A 16,121-nucleotide genomic window follows, 5' to 3' on the forward strand; every position below is an offset into this window, starting at 1 on the left:
TTTATTGATTTAATGAATCTTTTATGCATTATTTTAAAAAAATATTAGCATTGTGCATTTCTTCTCTATATTCTCTATAAGTGTGGAAAATTTCATACTCCTCCGTCCGCGCAATTTTCGTAAAAAGGGATACAAAGTTTTTGCTTCACGCATTAATATATATGTTCGAAACCAATCCGTTAGTTTTGAATTTTTACCACGGCAACACGGGTCGCGATTTGACGGTGCTGTCGCGATTTGACATCTGTCACTTTGTCTTGCTTCTCGAACGGGACGGTACCTGTATATTGACGGTCTACGCTAAAGTTGTGTATCATCGCTAATCCTTATCCATTCCTGCCCCATACCCTTCTCCCTAAGTGATACGGCGTGAGAAGACGAAGGCATCGGTTCCGGTGAGTGATTGCATGATATTTTGTTAAAATAGTACATACGGCGCCGCGAATCGCGGCACATGTTCGACGCGCACCTCGTGCTGGTTTCCGTAGCCCTAGGCTGCCACGAGGTCGCTGGGTTCGAATCGAACAATTTCTGGTAGCAGAGCGTGGTTAGATTTGTGAAATCTATATAAATTACCACGAAGTAAAATTTTTTACGTCTAACCTCACTTAATTTTGTTACTAGTCAGCAGAAGTAGTGTAGGCATGGGGTTCGGTTCTGTTTAAACTATCATTCTGCTGACCTAGGTCAGGTCGTTTAGTGTGTTTCTATCCACCTGGTTAAGAAAATTAGTGAGTAGTAATAGTTAGTAATAGTAAGACTGATTTATTAGCTTCCACTGCGCATAGCTGACTAATTGTACGTGAGTTGGACAGCTGTGCTGGCTGAGTTTATGACCTAGCACACAGCTGCTACAGTGGTCAGCTATTTTCATACTATTACTACAGATTTATGTTAATTCTGCTCATCATAGCAGTAGATTACCACATCTATTTAAGCATAATTGTGTGTAACAATCTGAATGTTATTACAGTTTGGGTTTATAGTTTATTGTTAATTTGTGTATGATTGTAGCTCACTTCCTACTTATATTTTAGTATAATTGAGCTGCAACACATTTGTAATTGAATATAACTGGAGTACTTGTTGAACTTGTAGTAGTAGATTGCTGGTTGGGCCCTGTTTGGAGACTAGCTTAGTTATAGTCCAGAGGCCAACGGTGTATGAGTGTCATTTCAAAACTTATACCAGCAATTTGCTATTATATATATTTTTTGTTATTTGTTTTAATTTGTTCTAAATTTAAATTACTTGTTTGAATTTGTGGTAGTGGATTGCTGACTGTGGGCCCTGCTTGGTGACTGGCTTTGGTATAGTCCTGAGGCCATCAGTGTTTGAAAATTAATTCACAAATTTTTATCAGCAATTTGCTATCATATAATTAATTTTTAATTTTAATTTTGTTATTTGACTTACCCGTTGAACGGTGTGAATACTTTGTGATAGTAAATTGTTGATTGGGTCCTGTTTGGTGACTAGCTTCTAGTTATAGTCTAGAGGCCAGGTGCGCTTGAGTTTAGTTACAACTCAAAACCTGGTATCAGCAATTTTCTATCTTATAACTTTAATTTTAAGTTTGTTCTTATTTGTTGGGGTGTCCTTGGTACAGTGGTGAGGTCTAGGTTACCTAAATACTTAGGAGTAGGAATATTTTGGTGGGCTCACTCGTACACTCCTTTAAATAATTCCTTTGTTTTTGTTTTGAATTTTTATTTTGATTTTTTTTTTGATTTTTTTTTGATTTTTTTTTGATTTTTTTTGAATTTTTTTTGAATTTTTTTTTGTTCTGGTTGTAAACTGCAAGTAACATGTCGGTGTCCTACATTCGCGGGAAGGTGACTAGTGAGCTCCGATGGTTCGCATCAGCTCATGCTTTGGTTGACAGAACGGATAGGGATGCGGCATTGCTCGATAGGGCGTCTCAGGTGCACGAACGGTTGGAGGTAGTGTACGATCGGTTGTCTGACCTCGTTGCTTTGGGGTCCGAAGTGGAGAAGGAGGTGATCCATGCCATCGGTCTTGACGTGGACCAGTGTCAGGAGTACGCTGATGCCATTCTGCAACGGGTGGCCGATATTAAGAAGCAGTCGGCTTCCGGTGGTAATGGAGGTTCGGGAACTTCGTCAGGCGTCATATCACGCCTCCCCTCCATCGACCTGCCGATCTTCCACGGTGATCTGAACGAGTGGGTCGGCTTTATAAATTTGTTTGACAGCCTGGTCCATGGTCGGTCGGACTTGACTGCCTCGTATAAGATGGCTCAGCTTCGGGGTGCTCTGCGAGGTGAACCTGGTGAATTGGTGGCACACTTGCCTATCACCAACGACAATTATGCGGTCGCACGCCAGATCCTGTTCGACCGATATCAAAATCAACGACGGTTGGTAGACGCTCAGCTGGCCAGGCTGTTTGCGATACCCAAACTTTCTCGGGCGTCCGATATCAGAACCGAGGTACTGAATCCAGTTACGGTGGCCACTAAGGCCTTGGGCAATTTGGGTCTACCAGTAGACCAATGGTCATATCTGCTCTTTTATATTGTTGCAGGTAGGCTGCCGGTTGAGGTGCTCACTCGCTTCGAGCAGCAGGACAACGCAGGTAGGGACGAACTGCCTACCCTGGCCAATCTGCTGGCATTTTTAGAAGCCGAAAGTCGCAGACACGAGATTATGCCACCACCCTCCTCTGGGTCGCGTGTGCCGGCTTCCGGCCACGCCGTTTCGGTTGCTCAGAGGGGAGGGGGAGGGGATAAGAGGGGGCCGTCTCAACGACTGACTGCGCTCATGGCAGCGGTGGGAGGCCCACGGTGTGCCTTCTGTCATGAGAGCGGGCACGACGTAGCCGCCTGTCCGAGGTTCCGGTCGACGCGCATCAGGGGTAGACGCAACATCGTTGCCCAGCGGCGATGGTGCTTTTTTTGTTTTGGGCCGCACACGGCGAGCGTCTGTCCACAGCCACAATTGTGCCCTAATTGCGACGGTCGGCACCATGCCCTCCTGTGTCTGGAGTCTGCCGCCACTCCGAGGTCATCCGGACGCAGTCATCTAGCCTCGCCGACCGGTGAGCGCACCGGTCGTAGCCCTCGCCAATTTGGCGGCGTGGACCCTCGGGAAGAGGCTTCGCAGGGAGGCGCCGGGTTAGGTACTGCGGGCGGGTGCCAGCGGATGCCCACTAGCTACGCCGGGGTGGCCACGTTGTCCCCCCGTGCGGGGCCGTGTTCGCCTGCTGGATCGAGTAGCCCTGCTCACTCGTCTCCCCTTCCCTCAGAAGTACGGTTTTCCCCTCCGCTGAGGGAGCGGCCGACGCTGGAGCGACTCCCTCCAGTGTTTGGCCCGTTTGGCCATCGTACACGGAGGTATATGAGGCGGGACGGGAAACGAGGGCCTTATGTGGGAGCGTGGGATCCGCTGGCACGCTACGACCTTCCGTCGCGCGCCGACCGGGATAGCGGGGACCCGGGCCCCCGCTAGGAAATTGCCGCTCACTGCAGTGTTGCCCCAGCCCCAGAAGCTGTTTTACTTCCTACCGCTTCTGTTCGGGTGTTGGATTCGGATGGCAACACTGTGTTTGCTCGAGCTCTGTTGGATTCCGGCGCACAGGGCAGTATTATGTCGAGCAACCTTGCAGTACGGTTGGGCAATCCTATTTACAAGTCTTCTTATTCTATTCGTGGAGTGGGCAATGTTAGAATTTCGGACGTGATCGGTCACACTTCATTTATTTTCTCATCGAATCCCAACCCTCGCTTACAGTTTAGAGTCTCAGCTTTGGTGATGCCTGAGGTGATAGGTCGTCACCCTCCGGTGAAGGTAAACAGTTACATACGGTCATTGACTTCAGACTTACGGCTAGCGGACCCCAAGTTTGACACCCCGGGGCCAGTAGACGTACTACTTGGGGCGGATGTACTAGGGAAGCTGCTCCTGACTGGGAAGCGCGTTCTTCATGCGGAGGGTTTGGTTGCAATGGACACAAAATTAGGGCATGTATTGTTGGGTCCTGCGTTCCGGCCGGTCGCTGCGAGGAAATCGGACAATTTTCTGGTCGGGTCTACGCTTTCGGAAGTAGTCCAACGGTTTTGGGAACTAGAAGAACCTCCTACAGCTTATCGAGTTAACCCGGATGAGGAGGAATGTGAGCTGTTTTACCAGAATAATACGGGTCGTCTCTATTCGGGCCGGTTCTTGTTAAGACTTCCTTTTCGGGCGAATCGCCCACTGCTAGGCAGTTCGAGGAAGGCAGCAGAGACTAGACTTTTGTCAATGGAGAGACGCATGAGGCGCGACGCGGTGTTCCGGCAGAAATATGTAGAGTTTATGCGGGAGTATGAATCCTTAGGTCACATGTCGGTTTCCAAGGTAGATTGGAGTGCTACGGAGCACTGTTTCCTGCCTCATCATGCGGTTTTGAAAACTCCTAACGGTAAAATTAGGGTCGTGTTTGACGGTTCGGTCACGACCTCCTCCGGCGTCTCGTTAAATCAGTGTCTCCATTCGGGTCCAAAGCTGAACCGGGACATTTCAGACATACTGACGAGCTTCCGCAGGCACCAGATCGTTTTCGTGGCAGACATCCGTATGATGTTCAGGCAAACGGTGATTCATCCGGAGGATAGGCGGTATCAACTCATTCTCTGGCGTGAAAGCTCAGATGAGCCCATAAAAATTTATGAACTGAACACGAACACTTACGGGTTGCGGTCGAGTCCATATTTAGCGGTTCGTTCTTTGCGGGAGTTGGCAGTGAGGGAACGGTTGCACTACCCTCGTGCTGCGGACATTTTGGAACGGGATCTATATGTCGATGACGTATGTACGGGCGCCGACAGTGTCGAAGAGGCCTTATCACGCAAGGATGAACTGATCCGCCTTTTGAGCAGGGGCGGGTACGAGTTGAGAAAATGGCTGTCTAACTGTCCTGAGTTGTTGACTGGTTTGCCAACGGAGTTTCAACAGGATCCCCATCTTTTCGAGAATGTCGATAACCCTAACATGCTGTCGGTCCTAGGGATTCAATATCGTCCGATTCAAGACGAATTTACCTATCGGGTGGAGTTGGAAAATCCAAAGGTATGGTCTAAGCGAACGGTGCTTTCCACAATTGCTCGAACCTTCGATCCAAACGGTTGGATCGCTCCTGTCACTTTTCTCTTAAAGTGCTTCATGCAGCGACTGTGGTCTGCTAACCTGTCATGGGACGAGGGGATTGCTGGTGACCTATTGAAGGATTGGTTGAACTTTTTCTCGTCTCTTCCTGATATTAACCACGTGTCAATACCTCGGAAGCTGGTTCCTGCGGGCAAATACAAGGCGTCTCTCCACGGGTTTTCGGATGCCTCGGAACGTGGATTCGCAGCTGCGGTATACTTGCGAACGGTTTCTTCAACTGGAAGGGTTGATATACGGTTGGTGTTAGCGAAGAGTAAGGTCGCTCCGCTTCGGACACGCATGACGATTCCGAAGCTCGAGTTGTCTGGTGCCGCTCTGTTGACTAGGTTGTTAAACCATACAGCTACTAGTTTACGGTCGGTTATTGATTTAGAAAACACTGTCTATGCTTGGACAGACAGCCAGATAGTGTTATGCTGGTTGAAGGCTTCGGTTCATACACTTGAAGTTTTCGTGGCCAACCGTGTCTCCCAGATTCAAGGTTCTGAGGTCCCTCTAACATGGAGACACGTGCCTGGTGAGCTCAATCCGGCGGACTGCGCTTCTCGGGGATGCTTAGCATCGGAAATAGTTGATCATCAGTTATGGTGGGGTCCCCAGTGGCTCACCATGAAGGCTTCTCAGTGGCCTCCCTCTCGCATAGAAGTTCCTCCAGGTCTCGTGGCTGCACCGGCGCAGTTCGAGGATCGAGGAGTGATTCAGGGGTTGGATTTGGATCTGCTCATCAACCGTTATAGCTCCTTGGACAAGCTGGTTAAGGTTACCGCCTGGATTTTGAGGTTTATTCGGAATTGTCGTTTGTCGGTGTCTCAACGCAATATGACACCTGTTGTGTGTCCCATCGAGCGGAAGAAGGCGCTGCTGAAATTAATTGAAGTTGTGCAAGCCACCAGCTTTCATTCAGAATTGAAGGCGCTAAGGACTGAGCGCCCTAAGCTTCGTGGAGCTATCGCTCGTCTTAGCCCCTTTGTAGACGGCCAGGGGTTGATTCGAGTGGGAGGTAGATTAAGTAACTCAAATTTACCTTATTCGGCGCGCCATCCCCTTTTACTTCCCAAGAAAAGCCAGTTAGTTGACCTGTTGGTGATGGATCGCCACATCGCAAATTCGCATTCCGGTTGCAATGCGCTGTTGGCATCCCTCCAGAGGGAATTTTGGATTCTGTCAGGGCGTCGTACCGTTCGGAGCGTCCTTTTCCGGTGTTTACCCTGTTATCGGCTTAAGGCGTCTACGATGCAGCCTCAGATGGGAGATCTGCCTCCAGACAGGGTGAAGAAGATGAGGCCGTTTTCTGGAGTTGGTACGGACTTCGCTGGGCCTTTCATGATCAAGGCTTCACGTTTGCGGAATGTTAGGTTAATTAAGGCTTATCTGTGCGTCTTTGTCTGCCTTTCAACCAAAGCTGTACATCTTGAAGTTGTTGCCGACCTTACAACTGAAGCCTTTATTGCGAGCTTGGATAGATTTGTGTCCCGTCGAGGCTTACCCGAATTGATACGCTCCGATAACGGAACGAATTTTGTAGGTGCGGACCGTTACTTGCGGGATGTAGTAAATTTCTTGAACAATAACCAGGTGGATATTGAAACGGCCCTCTCTCGTCGCGGTATTCGGTGGACCTTCAGTCCTCCAGGATGCCCCCACTGGGGTGGAATTTTCGAGGCAGTAGTAAAATCGGCTAAGACTCACTTGATGCGCGTGATAGGGCAAACCTCGCTCACCTTTGAGGAGCTAACTACGATATTTTGTAAAATTGAAGCGGTACTTAATTCACGGCCGTTGTGCCCGCTCAGTTCAGACCCGAATGACTTGGAGTCGTTAACTCCAGGCCATTTCTTGATAGGACAGCCACTCAATGCGTTGCCGGAGTATCCCCTCTCGGATATCAAGCCTGGACGGTTGAGGCGATACCAGCTGTTGCAGCAGATGTCCCAAGATTTTTGGAAACGTTGGTCCCTTGAGTATTTACATCTGCTCCAGCAGCGCTTTAAGTGGACGGATAGAACCAGTCCCCCTCACGTCGGTGACCTTGTGTTGGTTAAGGATGCTAACCTGCCGCCACTGCGTTGGCGTAGGGGGCGCATTGTTAATCTGTTTCCCGGTAAGGATGGGACCCCTCGGTCTGCAGAGGTTCTGGTCGGGGACTCGGTTCTCAAACGAGCGGTCACAACGTTGTCCCGGCTGCCAGTTGATTAGGGACAGGTAGGGGACCTGTCCGGGCGGGTGACTGTTCGAAACCAATCCGTTAGTTTTGAATTTTTACCACGGCAACACGGGTCGCGATTTGACGGTGCTGTCGCGATTTGACATCTGTCACTTTGTCTTGCTTCTCGAACGGGACGGTACCTGTATATTGACGGTCTACGCTAAAGTTGTGTATCATCGCTAATCCTTATCCATTCCTGCCCCATACCCTTCTCCCTAAGTGATACGGCGTGAGAAGACGAAGGCATCGGTTCCGGTGAGTGATTGCATGATATTTTGTTAAAATAGTACATACGGCGCCGCGAATCGCGGCACATGTTCGACGCGCACCTCGTGCTGGTTTCCGTAGCCCTAGGCTGCCACGAGGTCGCTGGGTTCGAATCGAACAATATAGATATCTAAGTTTCCTTTTTACCTTCCAAAATTGAGGCACAGAGATCGGATACTGTTTGGACACTAAACATGCCTATCACTCAAACCTTTTATATAAGCTCTTTTGAAGAACAACGCACTATAGTGCTCTGTTAGCCAGCCGCATGGAGATCTTCATTGAATGTCTATGAATCTGTTCAGAGTTTTAAACTACATTTAAATTTTTAGTATAGGAGTGGTTAATTATTGTCCCTCTGTTTATTCATGAAGTGAAACTATACAAGTAGTTGCTATCTGCAGTACCCATGATGAGGGTACATTTGACTCCGCACGGGTACATACCGTCTACTTTTGCCTCTGTGTCAAAACTTTCTGACTCAGGGTGGGCATTAGCATCATGTTGTCTCTACGGGTGTCGACGCACGGACATTGAGGTCGAGTGGCACGGCCATTGAGGCCGGGAGAAGGACAGCAGCGAGGGGCCTCGGTTCTTCACTCGCTTGCTCGCTTGGACACTTAACGTAAGGAAACGCTACTCGCGACAGTTGTTTGGTACTCATTTTTATAAATTAAACAATTATTATACCTATTGTGTTACAACCCACTCTTTCATTTTAATAAGCTTTAACACCGATCTATCCTAGAGTAGCCCAGAACAATTGACTTTCTTTTTCTTTTTTCTTTCCTATTACCCTCTGCTGGGGTCTATATAAAATTTTCCATTTGCATCGATCTGGAACGATGGGCTTTAGTCGCCACTTAATATTTGATGGCTTAGTTATTTTGTCTACAGGTTTAAGTTGAAAATTTCATCGGTAAACTTGACCGTGGTTAGATATATCGGCTTGGCATAAAACTACGAATTTCGTTCATAGAACAAAACGTTACCAACCCCTATGTATAGTGGTGTGCTTCGAGAGATATTTTTACACGAACGTTGCAATTTTACGATGATACCATTACCTATCTATATATATAGTTATAAAAATGAATTGCTGTTCGGCAGTCTCGCTAAAACTCGAGAACGGCTGGACCGATTTGGCTAATTTTGGTCTTGAATTATTAGTGAAAGTCCATAGAAGGTTTAAAAGAGATAAATATGAAAATGCTCGGAATTAAATAAAAATAAGAATTTTGTTATTCCTTCGATGTGTCCCCCGTCGGACGGATTCCTTTTGTTTGTTTTTAGTTTATTTTATAGAAAAGTTTAGGTATTTTATTAATCGATTGAGGCACTACGAAGTTCGGTGCCGGGTCAGCTAGTTTAAAATAAAAAGTAAATAAAGCCATTTTTTAACTGATTTTTCAATTTAACTCTTTTACGGCACTAGTATAATATGTTTCATTTTTGAAATTCATACTTATTTGTATTTAAATCATCACGCAATATATAAAAAGTTGTTTATGATCCAAAATTATCGATTAAAAAAGTAATGACAATGAAAAAGGGCCAAAGAATAGGGATTGTTTCACTGGTTTCTCCTATGGACCCTGGTGATCAAACACACTAAAAACATGATATTCATCGATTTCATTACCATGTTATTCATCCATTTCTAAATATTACTTCAGCCATTAATAAGATTGAAACATAAAATTAAACAATATTAAATCAAATGCTTTTATAACGTTAAATTTTTTTTTAAACAATATATTCAGATAGTTTGTGATAATGTACATAATGAAAACTGTGAAAGTTTTATTATTTACGTCAGCGACTCGTGGAAATTGAGCAATATACTAAATTAATTCAGCAATGAAATGTTTCGCATCACTATGGGGTTATGAAAAATGGCAATGTCACAGATCATTTGAACGAACGCATAGTGCGGAAGTTGTGGATAACGCATTTGGAACTCTCCGGGGAAGTCTTATCAATTTTATGTGAATTCCTTGCGGGTTTGGACCTTATTGAAGTAGTTTGTTGGAGTTACATTCTTCCGCTTATCTTTTCGAGATTATTAAAAAAGTGCTTACGCCATTGTATTTTTTTATTTTTTTTTATTTAAAAAAGTACTGCCAGATCAAAAACATTTAACATTGAAAATAACATAAACTATTTCATTTATGGCCTGATGCATGTGACAATAATGGCGTACATAACATTGCCAATTCATCGGCTCGAAGATGGAATACAATAATAAAAAAACAAAGAGTACCTAATGAAAACATACTTTGAAATTCAAATTTAACAAGTAAAACAGTAATAATTGTTGAAATTAAGTTAAAATAAAGTCATCGGTGGCTCTGTATTAAAATCGCAGATGTGATGTAGGTTTTTTTTTCTTGTGTGATCTATATTGATATTTGGAATATGTGTCTGTGTCTTGAAGAACGAACTGCAGTAATAGACAAGTACAAGAATCAAGTCGTCGTGACCTAAAGGATAAGACGTCCGGTGCATTCGGACATAGCGATGCACCGGTGTTCGAATTCCGCAGACGGGTACCTACCTACCAATTTTTCTAATGAAATACGTACTCCACAAATGTTCACAATTGACTTCCACGGTGAAGGAATAACATCGTGTAATAAAAATCAAACCCGCAAAATTATAATTTGTGTAATTACTGGTGGTATGACCTCTTGTGAGTCCGCAAGGGTAGGTACCACCACCCTGCCTATTTCTGCCGTGAACCAGTTATGCGTTTCGGTCTGAAGGGTGGGGCAGCCGCTGTAACTATACTGAGATATTAGAACTTATATCTCAAGGTGGGTGGCATTTACGTTGTATATGTCTATGGGCTCCAGTTACCACTTAACACCAGGTGGGCTCGTCCACCCAACTAAGCAATAAAACAAATCAAGAGGACTTTTACCCAAGAGAATTGAAAGATGGAGGAAATAAGATGATTAATCTGTAAGCGATACTTTCTTTACTCCTCTTCAGATACGACTCTTTATTTTGTGTCGCGAATGTAATTGTGTTTTTTTTTTGTAATTGAAAAAGCATCGTATGTATACACAGTAAAAATTATAAATTATTATTTGTACCAAACAGCCTTTTATGGTTTGATTTTTTTTTCCGTTTAAGTCATGATTGTTATCCGCTCAAAGCGTTCATGACCGGACGAAGCCCATTATACAAGACTTGACTATGAAAAAAAAAAACACTTTAAAACACAAAAGACATTTCGCTGTAACGTACAAACGACGTCAATTTAAATTATCATATTTTTTTTTTTTCGGGCGGGAACATGAAAATGAAGCAAATGCGGTGATCGTTAAACCCTCAGAGTCCGAAATGCTTTTAAAAGGCCTTTTTCATATTATGTCTTCTTTTGATTTCATGTTTTGTTGGCTGTCTGTGTTGCCCGCATTTTATTTATTGCTTAAATGGGTGGACGAGCTCACAGCCCACCTGGTGTTAAGTGGTTACCGGAGCCCATAGACATTTACAACGTGTCGCTTCCCACCTTGAGATATGAGTTCTAATGTCTCAGTATAGTTACAGCTACTGCCTCACCCTTCAAACCGAAACGCATTACTGCTTCACGGCAGAAATAGGCGGGTGGTGGACCTACCCGTGCGGAATCACAAGAAGAAGGTAAGAATATACTGGTTAGACCCAGTAATTACGCAAATTATAATTTTGCGAGTTTGATTTTTATTACACGATGTTATTCCTTCATCGTGGAAGTCAATTGTGAACATTCGTTGAGTACGTATTTCATTAGAAAAATGGGTACCCCGCCTGCGGGATTCGAACACCGGTGCATCACAAGATACGAATGCACCGGACGTCTTATCCTTTAGGCCACGACGACTTAATTATTTTATGATAAAACTAACCCTCCCTATACGGTATTTTGTTTGGTTTTCGCGGGTCTAATCTAAAACTATTACTATTACAGTTTAATCGTGCAGTTTGTCCGTGACCAGGAAAACTGTAAAAAAGCGAAACATCGAAATGCCGGAAATAATGAAATGACAGAAAAAAAAACACGACATTAAACTTCCACAAATAATTCAAGACCAAAATTAGCCAAATCGGTCCAGCCGTTCTCGAGCTTTAGCGAGACTAACGAACAGCAATTCATTGTTATATATATAGAAAATAGAAGATTATTTAAAAGTCCATACCTGGAATCCCTCGGCTTCGGACAGCAAGAAATAGAAGCACCCGAACCAATGCGCCAGGATCAGCAGTATGTGGATGAGGTTGATTACGCGCCAGAAGTTCGGATAGACCGTCCTGGATTCGACCATGTAGTAGCAGCTCACAGCTCTGTAAACCTGGGATGAGAGAGTGGACTAGGTGACTTAATCATTCTTACACCAAAGATACTTCTCCATTCACTACACTGGTGGTAGGACCTCTTGTGAGTCCGCACGGGTAGGTGCCACCTTGCCTATTTCTGCCGTGAAGCAGTCATGCGTTTCGGTTTGAAGGGCGGGGCAGCCGTTGTAACTATACTGAGACCTTACAGCTTATATCTCAAGGTGGGTGACGTATTTACGTTATAAATGTCTATGGCCTCCAGTAACTACTTAACAGCAGGTGAGCTGTGAGCCCGTCCACCCATTTAAGCAATAAAAAAAGGCTGATTGATTCTTAAAGGTGCTTAAACGGGAAAATATGATGGCCTCGCAACAGAAATGAGTTGGTAAATGCGGTTAGCGATCGTGTTGTGCTGGTATAATATAGTCCAGTCATTTTAGGCCAAATTAGGTGCATATCCAGTATATTACCATGAAAAAACTTGTATTTTGACATCCTAGAACAGTCCTCAAAATTCACATATAGTTGGATGGTCGCAAATTTTAAAGTCAGGGGTCAAAGGTCACAACATCTTTTTCTATGGGTTTTACGCTATTTGTATTTATTATCAATATTGTAGAGAATTAAATTCTCTACAACTTTTTTATTTAACATTTTTTCATACCTTGAATTGTTTTCGAGATAGAGGGCGTAGAGTGCGCGGTCAGAGAATTATCTGACGTCAACTGGTAGTCTCGATCAAAAACTCGTAATATAAAGGTTATAATTTATTGTTAAGCATATAATTATCATTTTTTATTAAATTTTAGATTAAATTAATTTTTTTTAGTTAATTATCTATTTTTAGTTAAGTGTCAATTTATTTAATATCACTTACCTGGCCATGTAATTAAGAATGTTTGTGACCTTTGACGTTTGACCCCTCACTTTAAAACTTGCGATCATCCAATTATATGTGAATTTCGAGAACGGTTATAAGATGCCAAAATACAAGTTTTTATGTGGTAATATATGGGGTATGTCAATTTTCGGAGGTCATTCCCTATAATGACTGGACTAATATTCAGAGATCGCAGTTGCTGATTTTTCAATGAATAAGAGTTTTAGTGGTGCCATTTAATGCCGATACTATACAGCATAAATTGCAGTGAACAATATTAACGAAGTCAATAAAGAATTTTTTATAGGATACTTCTGAAAATTACTATTTAAGTAGTTTTTTTTCTGTTTGCTTTTATTCAGCACTGGCGGCCCGCTCCGGCTCCGCTCGGGTCTTTAACAAAAATTTCAACGATATCTTTTTTTTTTTTGCCTCTGTGATCTGTCTTGGACTATGAGCAGATCCGTTGCGTGTGCTATCGCGTCGAAGAGGCTCCTCACCAGGAGACTCCTCATTGATCACCATCTGTCACCAACTCCCTGTATATCATGACGTTTCAGTCGTTTGATGTAACTGACTTTTGTAAACGCATTAGCTAGGGTATTTGGGTGGTTTTCCAGCCGAGTTCTGTACTTAGTCCCTGTCAACCTTATCTCTTCCTTAACAGTTCTCATGTTCATGGCTTCATGGATCTCAGTGTTTGTCACAAACCATGGTACGTTTGCTATGGTTCTTAAGATGCCATTCTGCATTCTTTGCATGATATTTAAACTGGAGTCGCATGCACTTCCCCACAGTTGCAATCCATACGTCCATATTGGCTTCAGGATCATTTTGTAGATTAGGAGCTTATTGTCCGTGGAAAGCTTCGAGTTACGTGCCATCAGCCAGTAAATGTTTTTGAACCGCATGTTTAGCTCATCTCGTTTTGATTGGATGTGTTTTTTCCATGTCAGTCTTTTGTCCAGGTGCATACCGAGGTATCTGACTGTATCACATTGTGGCAGGGTGATATCGCACATTTTTACCGATGCGCAGCTTCCTTTCCTACGTGTAAATGTTATGTGGACGGATTTTGTAGTATTAGCCTTTATTCGCCATTTCTGGAGCCATTCAGTCACTTTGTCAAGGTTGTTCTGCAAGGTAGCAGAGGCAACAGCTGGGTCCGTGCTGCTTGCAAGTAGTGCTGTGTCGTCCGCAAATGTAGCTGTGGTAACGCCTTGTGTTTCAGGAAGGTCAGCAGTATATATGGTGTACAAGACGGGTCCCAGGACAGTACCCTGTGAGACTCCCGCCATTATATCGTGAATATTTGAAAGCTCTCCGATATCTGACGTTGTTTTATTTTTTTAAATAAAAGAACTCTTATTGCGGCATAACTATAATAGTTAGACATATGCTGTCGTGACACTTTTTGTAAATAATAATGTGTTCTATAAAGTCGTACTACATTATTTTATTCTATCATCAATAGTTTTCGCAGGGCACGCGATGTAAAGAATATTTTAGGTTTTTTTTTTCACCTTGGGTTACATTATTGGAGTTTTAGTAAGGATCCTTAATTTTTTTCAAAAATGATTATAGCCTATGTCACTCTGGAATAATGTAGCTTCCAAACAGTGTAAGAATTTTTCAAATCGGTTCAGTAGTTTCGGAGCCTATTTAATACAAACAAACAAGTCGTCGTGGCCTAAAGGATAAGACGTCCGGTGCATTCGTGTTGAAGCGATGCATCGGTGTTCGAATCCCGCAGGCGGGTACCAATTTTTCTAATGAAATACGTACTCAACAAATGTTCACGATTGACTTCCACGGTGAAGGAATAACATCGTGTAATTAAAATCAAACCCGCAAAATTATAATTTGCGTAATTACTGGTGGTAGGACCTCTTGTGAGTCCGCACGGGTGGGTACCACCGCCCCGCCTATTTCTGCCGTGAAGCAGTAATGCGTTTCGGTTTGAAGGGTGGAGCAGCCGTTGTAACTACACTGAGACCTTAGAACTTATATCTCAAGGTGTGTGGCGCATTTACGTTGTAGATGTCTATGGGTTCCAGTAACCACTTAACACCAGGTGGACTGCGAGCTCGTCCACACATCTAGGCAATAAAAAAAAAAAAAAAAAAAAAAACAAACACATCTTTCCTCTTTATAATTATAATATTATATAGTATAGAAGTACCTAGTCAGGTCATAAGTATTGTCACACAGTAAAAACTTTTCTTTTAGAATGCTGGCCACAAAAAAGTTTATTGAATTCGAATTTCGAATTGTTCATGAAAATAAAAAGGTATACTTTTAAAATTTTACTCATTTTTAAATATGGAGTGGACGTTGAAATAAGACCGTGTTGCAGTTATTGCGTTGCATCGTTGCGGTTACGCGCCAATTCAAATTTTTAACATACTGAAAAATTTGAATATAACCAAAAGATTCGTTTATCGTACCATCAAACGATACAATGAAGACTCTAGTGTAGATGACAGGTCAAGAAGTGGTCGCCCTCGGTCTGTTAGGACTCCAGCAGTGATAAAAGCTGTGAAGGCGCGAATTCAAATAAATCCCAAACGTAAGCAGAAACTGTTGGCCCTTCAGATGGGGTTAAGTAGAACCACGGTGAAAAGGGTGTTAAATGAAGACTTAGGGCATCGGGCATATCGAAGAAAAACAGGACATCGTTTGAATGCTCGTCTAATGGACCTGAGACTGAAGAGATGCCGCGCTTTGTTGAAGCGGTATGCGGGAAAAAAATATCGGGAAATTATTTTTTCGGATGAAAAAATTTTTACCGTAGAAGAGAGCTACAACAAACAAAATTATAAGGTGTATGCACACAGTAGTGAAGAAGCGAGCAACCGTATTCCGCGTGTCCAACGAGGTCATTTTCCATCCTCGCTCATGGTATGGTTGGGAGTTTCTTATTGGGGCTTAACAGAGGTACATTTTTGTGAGAAAGGTGTAAAAACGAATGCAGTTGTGTATCAAAATACAGTCCTGACGAACCTTTTGGAAACTGTTTCTCATACCATGTTCAATAACAGGCACTGGGTATTCCAACAAGATTCGGCGCCAGCTCATAGAGCGAAGAGCACACAAGACTGGCTGGCGGCGCGTGAAATCGACTTCATCCGGCACGAAGACTGGCCCTCCTCCAGTCCAGATTTGAATCCGTTAGATTACAAGATATGGCAACACTTGGAGGAAAAGGCGTGCTCAAAGCCTCATCCCAATTTGGAGTCACTCAAGACATCCTTGATTAAGGCAGCCGCCGATA

General features: G+C 43.6%; 2 protein-coding genes across 4 annotated transcripts in view; one reads left to right on the forward strand and one right to left on the reverse strand.

Annotated features, from left to right (window-relative positions):
* The window catches only part of LOC101740626 (uncharacterized), a 209,655-nt gene that overhangs the window by 38,866 nt on the left and 154,668 nt on the right, over positions 1 to 16,121 (reverse strand). For all 3 annotated transcript variants that reach the window (XM_038016229.2, XM_062673105.1, XM_062673106.1), the window contains exon 7: positions 11,829 to 11,981. In XM_038016229.2, coding sequence (XP_037872157.1) covers positions 11,829 to 11,981 — 153 coding nt within the window. The remainder of the gene's footprint in view (positions 1 to 11,828; positions 11,982 to 16,121) is intronic.
* Positions 216 to 7,751, forward strand: LOC134200353 (uncharacterized). Its single transcript, XM_062673107.1, has 2 exons — positions 216 to 395; positions 2,548 to 7,751. The coding sequence occupies exon 2, from the start codon at positions 3,609 to 3,611 to the stop codon at positions 7,362 to 7,364; it is 3,756 nt and encodes a 1,251-aa protein (XP_062529091.1). The 5' UTR covers positions 216 to 395; positions 2,548 to 3,608; the 3' UTR covers positions 7,365 to 7,751.

The sequence above is a fragment of the Bombyx mori genome, chromosome 16 (assembly GCF_030269925.1).
Source record: "Bombyx mori chromosome 16, ASM3026992v2".
In the NCBI taxonomy this organism is placed as follows: domain Eukaryota; kingdom Metazoa; phylum Arthropoda; class Insecta; order Lepidoptera; family Bombycidae; genus Bombyx; species Bombyx mori.